General features: G+C 41.2%; 2 protein-coding genes, 2 non-coding genes and 1 pseudogene across 4 annotated transcripts; all 5 read left to right on the top strand.

Moving 5' to 3' along the window:
• The first annotated feature begins 672 nt into the window (after window positions 1-672).
• On the top strand, window positions 673-2,278 carry LOC131826052 (tropomyosin beta chain-like; annotated as a pseudogene).
• A 140-nt stretch (window positions 2,279-2,418) lies between these two features.
• LOC131819935 (10 kDa heat shock protein, mitochondrial-like) lies at window positions 2,419-2,886 on the top strand. Its single transcript, XM_059155360.1, has one exon. It carries the CDS (start codon window positions 2,451-2,453, stop codon window positions 2,757-2,759), a length of 309 nt encoding a protein of 102 aa, XP_059011343.1. The 5' UTR covers window positions 2,419-2,450; the 3' UTR covers window positions 2,760-2,886.
• A 3,719-nt stretch (window positions 2,887-6,605) lies between these two features.
• On the top strand, window positions 6,606-10,655 carry RPS3A (ribosomal protein S3A). Its single transcript, XM_059175606.1, has 6 exons — window positions 6,606-6,760; window positions 7,472-7,575; window positions 7,922-8,109; window positions 9,411-9,619; window positions 10,204-10,313; window positions 10,483-10,655. The coding sequence occupies exons 1-6, from the start codon at window positions 6,699-6,701 to the stop codon at window positions 10,602-10,604; spliced, it is 795 nt and encodes a 264-aa protein (XP_059031589.1). The 5' UTR covers window positions 6,606-6,698; the 3' UTR covers window positions 10,605-10,655.
• LOC131822991 (small nucleolar RNA SNORD73) lies at window positions 8,697-8,769 on the top strand. Its single transcript, XR_009350443.1, has one exon. It is a non-coding gene; the product is annotated as a small nucleolar RNA SNORD73 (small nucleolar RNA).
• Window positions 9,909-9,980, top strand: LOC131822992 (small nucleolar RNA SNORD73). The gene has a single exon (XR_009350444.1). It is a non-coding gene; the product is annotated as a small nucleolar RNA SNORD73 (small nucleolar RNA).
• Window positions 10,656-13,686: the final 3,031 nt, after the last annotated feature.

Here is a 13,686-nt window from a genome sequence, read left to right as displayed (position 1 = left end):
CCTTCCATTTCCTTATTTTAAAGCATTTAGGTTATTTCTCATCTTCTAACTTTATGATTAAGACTGAATAATACTTTATACATACAGGTTTTCCCCAATTTTATTTCCTTATGATATATTTGCAGGACACTGATGGTTTTTGAATCACATGGACAAATTACTTTTCAAGTGGCTTATCTTTGTAAAATACCAACAGGTATGAATTAGAGAGCACTAGTTTCACTGCAATCTGGTTAGCATTTAGTAATACCATTTAAACATTTAAGATAACCTCATCTGCAAAAACACAAACTTGCAATTATTTTGTCAGGATGATAACAAAGTAAGATTTCCTCAATTTTTCTCCATTTATGGAAGACATTTCTAAACATCAATTAAATGAATGATCTACTGTTCCCCAAACTTCTAAACAAAAATTCTACTTAAAATGCTATTCCTGGGACGCCTGGGTGGCTCAGTCCATTAAGCCGATGACTTCGACTCAGGTCATGATCCCAGGATCCTGAGATAGAGTCCCATGTCCAGCTCCTTGCTTGGCAGGGAGACTTCTCTCTCTGTTTCTGCCTGCCACTCTGCCTGCTTGTGCGCTCTCTCTCTGACAAATCAATACATAAATAAAATTTTTTAAAAAATGCTATTCTTGGGGCACTGGGCTGCCTCAGTCCGTTGACCATGAAACTCCTGAACTTGCGTTTGTAAGTTTAAGCCCCATACTGGGTGTAGATACCTTAAAAATAAAATCATTAAAAACTGTTTCTTCTTAGTAAGGAATTAATTGTCCAAAACAGGATGGGGACGGGGGAGGAATAAACAAATACCAAACTGCTTTTACCCTAAGTGTATTTCTTGGTTCCAGATAATAGGTACACCCACTTGGATAGCCACTCTGGGTGACAGGGACATAAATCCAATCCCAGGATCCATGGGAGGTATGAACTCTAATAGGAGGTCCTCCCTTCAGCAAACTGTGACCCCAAAGGGTTACACCATTAAGAGCTGAATTTAAAGTAGGACACCTACAAAGAATTATATCTGCATTTGAACCTCCTGGGTTGCCCAGGAAGCCTAAAGCCAAAAAAGCTGGTTTACATGCCTGCAGGACTCCAGCAGCGGACTATACCCGCTACTTTACCTTCTGGGGCTGGGGGCGGGGTGGGGTGGGGATGGGGGGAGTTGTGGGGTAGGGGCGGGGCCTCGAGGGTGATGGTCCCGAGGGGTGGGCGCTGGGGCGGCCGCACCCCCCACCCGGCTGAGTTTCTGACCCTACAAAGGTTTTGGCCGCAGTGGGGGAGGGTCCTGGTCCCCAGCTCTGCCAGACCCCTCCCAGCATTTTAGGTGCCCCCGTGGCTGGGACATCCCAGTTCCTCTTGGTCCTCCTCGCCCAGGCCGCGCAGCCAGCCCAGTTCATCCAATGCACGCTGCCCGCTGGCCGGCCCGCCTGCCCCCCACCACAGCCATGGGCACAAGCAAGAAGAAGATGCAGACAAGAAGAATGCCATCAACCATGCGGAGCAGGCCGACGCCCATAAGAGGCTGGCTGAGAACCATTGCAAACAGCTGGAGGAGGAGCAGCAGGCCTTCCAGAAGCTGAAAGGGGACAGAGGATGAGGTGGGAAAGTATTCTGAGTCAGTGAAGGATGCCCAGGAGAAACTGGAGCAGGCCAAGAAGGCTACCAACATGGAGGCAGATGTGGCCTCCCTGAACCACTGCATTCAGCTGGTAGAGGAGGAGGAGCTGGTCCAGGGAAGCTGGAGGAGGTCAGCAGACGAGAGTGAGAGAGGAATGAAGGTCATTGGAAACCAAGCCATGAAGGGTGAGGAGAAGATGGAGCTTGAGATGAGGGATGAGGGATGAGCAGGAGATGCAGCTGAAGGAGGCCAAGCACATCTCTAAGGAGTCTGCCCGCAAATATAAGGAGGTGGCCAGGAAGCTGGGGATCCTGGAAGGAGAGCTGGAGCGCCGGGAAAAGAGAGCAGAGGTGACTGAGAGCTGTGCCAGGCAGTTGGAGGAGGAACTCTGAACCAGGGACCAGGCCCTCAAGTCCCTGATGGCCTCAAAAGAGGACTATTCAACCAAAGAAGATAAATACGAAGAGGAGATCAAACTGCTGGAGGAGAAGCTAAAAGAGGCTGAGACCTGAGCTGAGTCTGCCGAGAGTCTGTGGCAAAGTTGAAGACCATCGATGATCTGGAAGAGACCTTGGCTAGTGCCAAGGAGGAGAATGTGGAGATTCACCAGACTCTCGACCAGCCCCTGCTGGAACTCAACAACCTGTGAGGGTTGCTCTGCTCCCAGCCAGGCTGCCCTCCCACCCCAACACAATAAAATGGATGTTACTCAGAAAAAAAAAAAAAAAAAAAGTCATATCTGAAGAGACTATCTTCATCACAAGCCTCAAATTATTCCCACAGAGCTCTAGAGCGGAGTATGGACTGCGGCGGCCGGAGTCATGGCAGGACAGGCGTTTAGAAAGTTTCTTCCCCTCTTTGACCGAGTTTTAGTTGAAAGGAGTGCAGCTGAAACTGTAACCAAAGGCGGTATCATGCTTCCAGAAAAATCTCAAGGAAAAGTGTTGCAAGCAACAGTAGTAGCTGTTGGATCCGGCTCTAAAGGCAAGGGTGGAGAGATTCAACCAGTTGGTGTGAAAGTTGGAGATAAAGTTCTTCTCCCAGAATATGGAGGCACCAAAGTAGTTCTAGATGACAAGGATTATTTCTTATTTAGAGATGGTGACATTCTTGGAAAGTATGTGGACTGAAATCATTATTAAAATGGCATGAAGTGAAGCTGCCCATTCCAGTGAAGTTGTGAAATCTTTCATCATGTAAATAATTTTCATGTCTCTTTTATAATAAACTAATAGTATCCAAACTAAAAAAAAAAAATTATTCCCACAAATATTAGTTTTCACTTTTTTCAGATTTTTATTTATTTACTTATTTGAGAGAGAGAGAGGGAGAGGGAACAGAAGAGAGATTGTGAGTGGGGGGGAGGGGCAGAGGGAGAATCAGACTCCCCTGCTGATCAGGGAGCCTGATGTAGGGCTTGATACCAGGACCCTGGGATTGTGACCTGAGCTGAAGGCAGATGCTTAACTGACTGAGCCACCCAGGTGCCCCAAATATTAATTTTCAAATGCAATGGCCAGTACACAAAGATATCTAGAAACTAGACTCTACTCAAAGAACCAGCGCAGAAACAGACAATAGAAACAGACTAAGAAAGAATTCAGATACCAGAATTATCATACAGTGACTATAGAACAATTATGCTTACTGCCTTCAAAGAATAAGAAACTACAAAGTGACATAAATTGAAAAAGAACTAAGTTGACCTTTTAGAAATAAGGCACAGTAATCAAAATTTAAAAATCACTAGATCAGTTTAAGAGATTAGTCACAGATGAAAAGAAAATCAGTGAAGCAATTTGACACTTTACTAGGTTTGATGCAGTGTGACATTTTTCTGTTCCATTTTATTCTATCTGAATTTTCAAATTCTCAGATGGTTGAGACCCAATAACCTGATTTCACATGCCCTGGGCTGTCTTTTATTCATCATAATTAAATTAAAACAGATAATTGCACCATTTAATGTAACAATGTCAAGGAACATAATTTTTTTTTAAAGCTTTTATTACAAATAGAGGATTCAAATATGTACCTCTGACAAATCCCTTATGTGCTGATTTTGCTAGAAGAAACTAGATGACTTCATTACTGCCTCCTCTGTGGCTTTTTTACTCTTGGGCAGAAGGAGGAATCAGATTGGGAAGAAGACAAGTTTGATTTTAATTCTGGAATAGGTAGCCTTGGGGTCTATAACATTTTCTACTGGGAAGATATTAAACTAGTGAACTGCCACCTATGAAGTAAATTTAGGGTTACTGTAAGTATAGAATTAATAGAGTTTATTAGACTCAATATTATATTTATAAGGACTCATTGATTTCCATTGTCACTAGTTTTCACCAGCCTGCAGTGAGACAAGAAAAATATGATCTAAAGAGGTTTTCATAAAGTTGATTTATTTATTTAAAAGGACTGACTTGGGGCGCCTGGGTGGCTCAGTGGGTTAAGCTGCTGCCTTCAGCTCAGGTCATGATCTCAGGGTCCTGGGATCGAGTCCCGCATCGGGCTCTCTGCTCAGCGGGGAGCCTGCTTCCCTCTCTCTCTCTCTCTCTGCCTGCCTCTCCGTCTACTTGTAATTTCTCTCTGTCAAATAAATAAACAAAATCTTAAAATAAAAATAAAAATAAAAATAAAAGGGCTGACTTTTTAGAGGATATGTTCTTTATTTTTATTTTGGGGTCAAAATATAACTTAAAAATGAAGTGATACAGATAATAAATGGCAGTTATCTTTTTTAATAGGTTGGTAAAATTCAAAAATTGCAATTCTATTGGTTCTAAAATTATTTTGAAAATCTGGATTGATCCATAAAGTCCAAAAGACTGGGAAAACCACTGATGTTATCTACCTCTTATTTTTTTATACAACAAACATTTTGAGGGCCTACGATGTGCTAAGTGAAAGGACTACAAAATAAGAAAATGACCGCACTGTCACTCCTGCTGACAGTAAGAAAGGAACAGGTTTAATCCATAGTTACTAAGAAGTTAAGTAGTATTAGGTCTTCTGGGAATGGGTCTGAGGGAAAGCCGGTTTGTCTGGGGACTCCAACTCTTACTAAAAGAAGAAATGAGGCTAAGCAGTCTTACAAATGCACAGAGGGAAAAGGAATGAGGGAAGAGAAAACTGTTTAGGGTAGGGAATTTTATTTTATTTATATATTCTTAAGACTTTGAAAGAGAGGAAGAGCACGAGCAGGGGTCGGGGCAGAAAGAGAGAAGCAGACTCTTTGCTGAGCAGGGAGCCCTCAATCCCAGGACTCTGGGATCATGACCTAAGCAGAAGACAGATGCTTAATAACTGAGCCCCCAAGGCACCCCGAGGGTCAGGAATTTTAAACAGGGGTTGGAGACCTGGTAAAGGCCAAGATGTAGTGATAATGAAAAGAGATGAGGAGGGCCAGATAAAAGAGTTTTTGTTGGCTTGGCTACGGACTTTAATTTTTGTTGTTGTTATTATTGTGAAATTGCAGTAAACAAACAAAAAACCCAAACCATGCAGCACATGGGTGGCTCAGTCAGTTAAGCATCTGCATTCAACTCCGGTCATGATCTTGGGGTCCTGGGATTCAGTTCTTGCTCAGCGGGAGTCTGCTTGCTTGCCTTCTCCCCATGCTTGCTTGCTTGCTCTCTCTCTCTCAAACAAATAAATAAATAAAATCTTAAAAACAAAATACAAAAAACAAAAAAACAAACCCAAGCCATTTACCATATTTACCATTTAAAAAAAAATTTTTAATTAACATATAATTATTATTAGCCCCAGGGCATCTTTACCATTCTTAAGTGCACAGTTCAGTAGTGTTAAACATATTCGTATTGTTATAAAATAAGGACTTTATGGTGTAAGCGCCTTAGATTAATGGTATTACTGAAAGATCTCAGAATAGGATTGGAGATTTAGGAAGACTGTTTTGGATGGTGGGAGTAGTAGGAGGTAGGGGATGGAGGTTAGGAGGACTGAAAGGGATTACAGGATTAAAGGTTTGTGGGGCCTTGTGAGTGGGAACCGGTTTCTGGCTTGGTCACAGGGTTTTTGCCAGAGGGAATGTTAGGGACCAGAACTCAACGTACCTCTGGCTGAGTACCAGGCCTGTATGGGCCAGCTTTCCAAGGGCTGCACTACTTGAAGCTGTGAGCCTCATCTAACCAGGATGTATTCTGTTAAAACCCTAGAATTAAAAAGACTTTTTTTTTTTTTTTTTTTTTTTTTTTTGCATCAGTTGCAGAAAAATGAAGTTTGGTGATTTTCAGCTTTTCTTGAAAAATTAAAATCTTTAATTTTGTAAATTAAAGTGGAATCATAGTGGAATCTTAAGACAGTGGAATCATAGTCCCTCAAGGAAACAATCACATTAACTTCGTTTTAATGTATAATAAACCGACAGAAAAGTGCACAAGTGTGTAACTTGATGTTCACCAGTGACCATTCCCCACTAACCAGCAATCCTATCAACATGCGGAACACTCCCAGTATCTCTGAAGTTATTTAATACTGCGTATTCAAATCCTACTAATTTATTTAATCCTACTAATTTATTTAATCCTACTAACAACCTTATGAGGCAGATTATATTACTATCTCCTTTTTAAACACAAGGAAACTGAAGCACAGACAAGCCATCAAGCTAAATATTGAAACTAGCATCTGAACCTGGATCTGCTGTCTGATTCTGAATCCCACACTCTCCAGAAAAAAATGAGCGAACCGGTAAGTTCTTTTTTAACAACGTGGAAAGGCGGCCTCCTGCCACCGACACTTACTTCCGGGCGTCAGAGCCACGGAAACCACACGCCACCACTGGCTCGAACCTGAGGCCGCCAGCGCCAGCGCCCGCCCCTCCCGAGCGCTGCGTCCTGGAGAGCCGCCCGCGGCGTGCTCCGCAGTCTCCACACACGTGAGGGCGCTGTCGCAGCTTCAGTCGGAGTTCCTCTTTCTGTTGTCGCGATATCTTTGACGCCGGAAAAACGCAAGACCGAAGGTCCCGTAGATGGCACGCCTCTCCCAATACGCCTAAGTTCTCGCGTGAGTTTTACTTCCGCCCTTTTGGCTCCCTGAGCAGCGCCATGGCGGTCGGCAAGAACAAGCGCCTTACGAAAGGCGGCAAAAAGGGAGCCAAGAAGAAAGTGTAAGTGTCTCCTGTCCTGGCCCCCAGCTTTTCGGGGTCTTGCTGGGCTCGGCAGGCGGGTTCTGGATGGTGGTGTGAGCCGGATGGTGAGGATGTCAAGTGGATTGCGAGGGCCGTACCGAGTTGGTAAACTCAGAACGGCGGCCTGGGGGGTATGGGTGCTGCATCGCTACGGGCTGGTTTCTTTCCTTTGGCCTTTCGCTTTTGAGCGAAATTGTCGATGATCTTTGGGGCTTGGGTGTTGGGTTTCTTGGCATTGTAAATTTCACGGGTAGTCGATGGTACTACTCCCGAGAGCTTGTTCACCCGAGACCCCGCACCCCTTCCTCCGCTTGGGCCAGGTGGGACCCTTGGAGTTCCTTTTGGGTTCGTGTGAGTCCTTGCAGAGCCAGGGCTACCACTACGTGTTTTCATGCACCCGGAAGGTTCAAGAGACGTGCATGTAACTTGGCGGCAGTGCTTCTTGTGAAGCCGAAGAAACGATGGGGTGGGAAGTGTGTACATTTATGGCGTAACTTTTTCGGTGTCCGGTCTGTGTACAGTGAAGCAGACCGTGGGAAGAGCTAAGTTTGCACCTCCCTGAAGGGAGTAGGTTCTTAGACTCCAGTTGCTTACATGAGCCATTTATGATCCTTAGAATGAGGAAAGTTTTAAAAACTCAGTAAGAATTACGTGATCTGCGGTAACAACTTACTTGTTTTTAAAATACAGGGTTGATCCATTTTCTAAGAAAGATTGGTATGATGTGAAAGCACCAGCTATGTTCAATATAAGAAATATTGGAAAAACATTAGTCACAAGAACTCAAGGAACCAGTGAGTATTTTCTCGTTTTGTTTTTTGTTTTTTAAATACACCTGCTGGTGGGAGAACTAAGTAGAATGGTCGCAGCTTTGGCCACGGTGGTGCTTGTTTGGTACAACACTTGGGGAAGGAAGGTGGTGCTTTGAGAATTAGTTAAGAAAATGTGCTTAGGTATTATTTGAGTTTCTTGTGAGGATTGTCAGTAAGTCATGGGTGTCCACATGGAATTAGGCTAACAAAAGTTAGGGTCTTTATAATTTACATTAACTTTCTAAGTTCAACCTTATGCATGAATGTTCTTGGCTGGCTTGACTTTATGTGGTTCTTAATGATAAAAACACAATTTATTGTTTTCTAGAAATCGCTTCTGATGGCCTCAAGGGTCGTGTATTTGAAGTGAGTCTTGCTGATCTGCAGAATGATGAAGTTGCATTTAGAAAATTCAAGCTAATTACTGAGGATGTCCAGGGCAAAAACTGCCTGACCAATTTCCATGGAATGGATCTTACCCGGGACAAAATGTGCTCCATGGTCAAAAAATGGCAGGTAAGAGCAGAAGTTTCTTAGTGCATGGTGTTCTAGTGTGCATGGTCAAGGATGCCCTTTTTGGAAAAGAAGGAACATATGTGATTGAAGTAAATTGTATTTCAAATCCATGACGTTTTGTAGCTTTTATCGAGTGCTTACTCCGGGGATTGGCACTCTTGAACTTGAGTAAAGCAGTGAGTGAGCCATGATCATCGTATTTAACTGGAGTTCAAGATATATTTATTATCTTTTTTTCCCAGTTTTTAAAATTAGGTTATCAGAGTTGGTAAGAGTGGCAAAGCTTCTTGTGAGGTTGGAATGTTTGCTCAGTTTCCCAATTGTGTTCTCTTTGGCAAGTACCTTAAAGCTTGCTGGGCTTTGATTCCTTTATCTAAAATGATATGTAGGTAAGAGTATCACTTCTTGGGAGTTACAAAGATGAAATAAAAGAGCCATGAAAACATGCTTATACACAGAATTTGTGCATAATGCACAATGCTTTGACACAAAGCATTTAGAAGGCATTGTTACTACAGGAAATAATAATTACATTGGTTCAGATGTGTTTGGCTAACCATTCGGTTTTGGGATGTTTTGTATATGGGAATGAGTGATGACAAAATGTTTCGGTCCCAAATGATACATACTGATTATACCGTTACATTTATTTCTGACATTCCCTGAAGGTTTTATGGTTGAATTTCTGGAAATACTCTAACGTCCTTTTGCTATAAGTGTATTACTCATTTTTTTAAATTAAAGTATACAGTTTACAAAATGCAAAGACGGTATTTGTTTTTGTTGCTATCTAAGGTAGTTTTCATTTTTTACTTGAGGCAAAAATATGAGTAGTTAGTGGATTACTTACTAACATTTTAGCTGTGAAATTAAATATTTAATCATCATCACACTTTAGTTTGGAACAAAAGTTACATTTAAAAATATGCATTTAGTGTTGTAGTAGTATTTCACCTATTCAGACAATACTTTTTAAAAAAGAATGACCTAAGTGTAGACTAGAGTCTCAGAACAGGTTTTCTTAGATGCAGAGGTATATAGTTGATTGGTGGGGGAAAAGTCTGGCATGTAAAAGAAATGGGGTGTTGAGAGGACTTGGTATTTATTTAATTAGACATGAAGGGTAGTAAGATTTGGAGTAACTGGGTAAGTTCACTTCAAGGAAGTTAATTCTGTAAATTAGGCGTGTAGTTTGTATGATGATCATGTACTTGATATTTCTAGCATTTTTATACTAGAATTTGAGGGCTATAAATTAATAACATTAAAACCTGGTACATCTGACTATCTTTTTTCACTAGACCATGATTGAAGCTCATGTTGATGTCAAGACTACCGATGGTTATTTGCTTCGTCTATTTTGTGTTGGTTTTACTAAAAAACGGAATAATCAGATTCGGAAGACCTCTTATGCTCAGCATCAACAGGTCCGCCAAATTCGGAAAAAAATGATGGAGATCATGACCCGAGAGGTTCAGACAAATGACTTGAAAGAAGTGGTCAATAAATTGTAAGTGTTTGTTTTCCTCATACCTCGTAACAATGAATCTCTTCTTATGAATCTCTTCTTATCCCTCTGATGAAGGACTTCTCAGACCTGTGTTTAAATCCTGTCTGTGAAACTGTCTGGCTATATGTCCCTTAAAATATTTTAAGTGCTCAGTAAATGTGATTTGGTTTTTTTATCCTTATTTGAATGAAGCAATCTCATAGTGAGACCTGAAGTATAGGAAATGTTTTTGTCTTAATTAGAAAATATACTGAAAAGGCTAAACTTTCTACTGTCAGTGATGTATGGGAATAGATGATGACAAGATGTTTCGGTCCCAGATGATGTCCACTGATAAAACTGTTAACATTTTTCTGATGTTCCCATGCAGTTGGTTTGAGAGGGTAGAATAGAAAAGGCAGAAAGATCAAATGCTAACTTTCTTACTAACTGGCTGTATAATTTAGGTCATTTAACCTCTACCCTTAGAAGGACTGTCTTACAAGACTGTCTTATAAGAGCACTGTCTTGCAAGAGGATTTGAGTGGATTAAATGAGGTGGGTATTAATGTGTATATATTTATCCTTTCTTTACTGGTTTGCAGGATTCCAGACAGCATTGGAAAAGATATAGAAAAAGCTTGTCAGTCTATTTATCCACTCCATGATGTCTTCGTTAGAAAAGTAAAAATGCTGAAGAAGCCCAAGTTTGAATGTAAGTTAAAAAGTCATAGGATTCCTGAGAAAAATGTGCAGCAAGATATATTGGTGTCTTGTTTTTTTGAGACCAGATAATCTTTTTTTTCTGTCCTGCGTATATAGTATTGAAAACATTGTTTTAAGAAAATGGTGTGCTATAAAAATTCTTTCTTTCTTTCTTTTAGTGGGAAAGCTCATGGAGCTTCATGGTGAAGGTAGTAGTTCTGGAAAAGCTACTGGGGATGAGACCGGTGCTAAAGTGGAACGAGCTGATGGATATGAGCCACCAGTCCAAGAATCTGTTTAAAATTCAGACATTAAATGGTGACAAATAAAAAATCTTATTTGTGATGTTTAATTTCTGATGATTCTTTTTAATAATGTAGGCTTGGTGAATCAGATACTCTGAACTGATGATGATGCAAACTTTTCTGAACTGTTGAATGGATTTTATCCGTTGCTCTGGGTTACTAAATAGCTGCAAAAGGTAGTGATCCATTTTAAGTTGTAGTGATCTGGATGGAAGTACTATAGAGGGGTAATAAAAGGAAATCTTTTTTTTCTTTTTTTAACATGGTGTATGTTTTTAACATTTTTTTTTCTTTTTTCAGGTTTTGTTTATTTATTTGACAGAACACAGGCAGGGGGAGCAGCAGAGGCAGAGGGAGAACCAGGCTCCCTGCTGAGCAAGGAGTCTGACCTGGGACTCAGTCCCAGAACCTTGGGATGACCTGAGCGGAAGGCAGACGCTTAACTGTCTGAGCCACCCAGGCATCCCTTAAATGGTTCTTGAACCATCTGGAAGGCTTGTTAAAATAATGGCAGGGCCCTGCCCCAGAGCTTCTGATACACCGATTGCAGTGTGAGACCTGAAAACTTGCCCTTTTTTTGAAATTTGAATTAACAAAATTTCCTGGTGATGGTGATGGCCAGGGAGGGACCATACTTGGAGAACCACTAGGCTAGACTGATTGAATAATGGCATAACTTTTTTTTTTTTTTTTTTTTTTTTTTTAAGATTTATTTATTTGACAGATCACAAGCAGGCAGAGAGAGAGAGAGGAGGAAACAGGCTCCCTGCCAAGCAGAGAGCCTGATGCAGGACTTGATCCCACGACCCTGAGATCATGACCTGAGCTGAAGGCAGAGGCTTAACCCACTGAGCCACAGGTGCCCCTAACTTTTATTTTTTAATCTAAATGATTTTTTCCCTAAAGCCTCAAAATGTCATATTGTGTACTAGTACTGGGAGTTGAACTTGGCTAGAGAAATTGGTTGTTGATCCCTGTTAATAAGTGGGTATTTGATGTTGCATACTAGCCAGTAATTCCTTTTCTACTTTTTACCCATTCTTTTCTGTAGTCTTGCTCACCTCCAGCTTTCTCATTTTCAATCAGCTGATGACCTTAAAATCATTAGAAGAGTTTAAAGTAGATGAGAGAAAAGAACTTGACAAATTCCCAGTCTGCCGTGTATGTATACAGTGGCATTTTTGCCTTCCCTCTTGGTTAATCAAGCTCATGGCTTTAGCAGTTTTTACCTTTATTGGTATTTATTGACCATTCCCTTCCATCAGCATACATTCTGAAGTTTACCCTTCCAGGTGGCACCCTACCCAAACCCTTTGTAGAGCAAAGCTCAAAAAAGTTGACGATACATACTTTTTCTTGGAAAGTGAGTTTTTTGTTTGATGTTTGAGTAAACCATTTTCATTGTATCTTAATTTTACTTTTAAAATTACCCAGTTAGACACATCCACAAGCTGTTGGCTGTGAAAGTTAACAGTGACTTCGTCGCTAAGTCTAAATGGTCTTTTTATGACCTTTTATGTGCCTCTAGTGGCATTTGACAGTTGATTTTCTTCGAGAATCTTTTTTTTTTTTTTTAAACATTTTATTTATTTGTCAGAGAGAGAGAGGGAGAGTGAGCACAGGCAGACAGAATGACAGGCAGAGACAGGAGAAGCAGGCTCCCTGCCGAGCAAGGAGCCCGATGTGGGACTCGATCCCAGGACCCTGGGATCATGACCTGAGCCGAAGGCAGCTGCTTAACCAACTGAGCCACCCAGGCGTCCCTCTTCGAGAATCTTAAAAAGATTTCCTTCTATGTCAGTAGCCATTACTAGTTCGTCTCAGACTTGTTGGAGAGGCCTAGGGCTTAGTCCTTGGACAGTTACCAGTACTCTCCCTAGATACTATTCAGTATATATATATATATATATATATATATTTTTTTTTTTTTTTTTTTTAAAGATTTTATTTATTTGACAGAGATCACAAGTAGGCAGAGAGGAGGAAGTAGGCTCCCTGCTGAGCAGAGTTCCCGATGCGGGACTCAATCCCAGGACCCCGAGATCATGACCAGAGTTGAAAGCAGAGGCTTAACCCACTGAGCCACCCAGGTGCCCACTATTCAGTATATTAAACTGACTTCCAGATTTTTTATTTCTAGCCTATACCTTTCTTTGAACTGTTGTAGGTTTGTCTATCCAACTGCTTACTTGATATCTTTACTTGAATAGAGAATAGGCATTTTATATTTGACAGGTCTAAAATGGTATTCCGGATCCTAACAGTTTAAACTACTCTTAGGTTTTAGGCCAAAATCTGGTCATCCTTGACAATTCAGTTTATTCAAAATAGTATCTGGAATCTCACCATTTCTTAACCAACTCCATTGTGATCACTTTTGTCATCATTACTAACCAGATTGTTATTGCCCATGGTCTGTCCACTCAAGGCCCAAATTGGAATTGTCCCTGATTTCTACATTCCTTAACTTTCTAGCCAGATTCCCCTCACTATTCCTGGATGGGCTAGGTACATTGTTAACCTTAAGGATTTGGCACTTGTTCTCCCTGTGCTTGGAATGCTCTCCCCTTAAATGTCACAGCACTTGCTCCTTAACCTCTAAATCTCTAAGACCCCCATGATGGGCTTGGCCTATTAAAAATTGTGCATATCCTCCAGCATTCCCAATTTCCCATTAAACTTTTTTCTGTAGTTTTGTGTCTACTAGAATGTTCCATGAGGATTACTTTTTGTTCTTGTTCACCACTATACCTCTAGTGCCTAAGAGTTCAGTGTTGAAAAAGGAATGATGTTCCTATTAATACCTATGGTGAAGTAAATGTTTTCAGTGAAAAACATTAGTTGTACATTTGGATCTCAAATACAGGGGCTTCCTTTCCAGGGCAGACAGAAGTTGGGTCTAAAAAGGTTAATGGGGGTAGGGTTCAGGAATTGAGTTAAATGGTTTTTTATTGGTGTTAATCAGTCAAGCTCCAATCTGCTACATCTATATAGGGCTTGGCATAGTTCTGTTTTATCTTAAGGGTTCATTTGAAAGTGGTTCAGAGGGGCGCCTGGGTGGCTCAGTGGGTTAAGCTG

This window comes from Mustela lutreola, chromosome 1 (assembly GCF_030435805.1).
Source record: "Mustela lutreola isolate mMusLut2 chromosome 1, mMusLut2.pri, whole genome shotgun sequence".
NCBI classification, from domain to species: Eukaryota; Metazoa; Chordata; class Mammalia; order Carnivora; family Mustelidae; genus Mustela; species Mustela lutreola.
The sequence above is the reverse complement of the archived record's forward strand: the minus strand, read 5'-3'. Positions and strand labels throughout refer to the sequence as shown.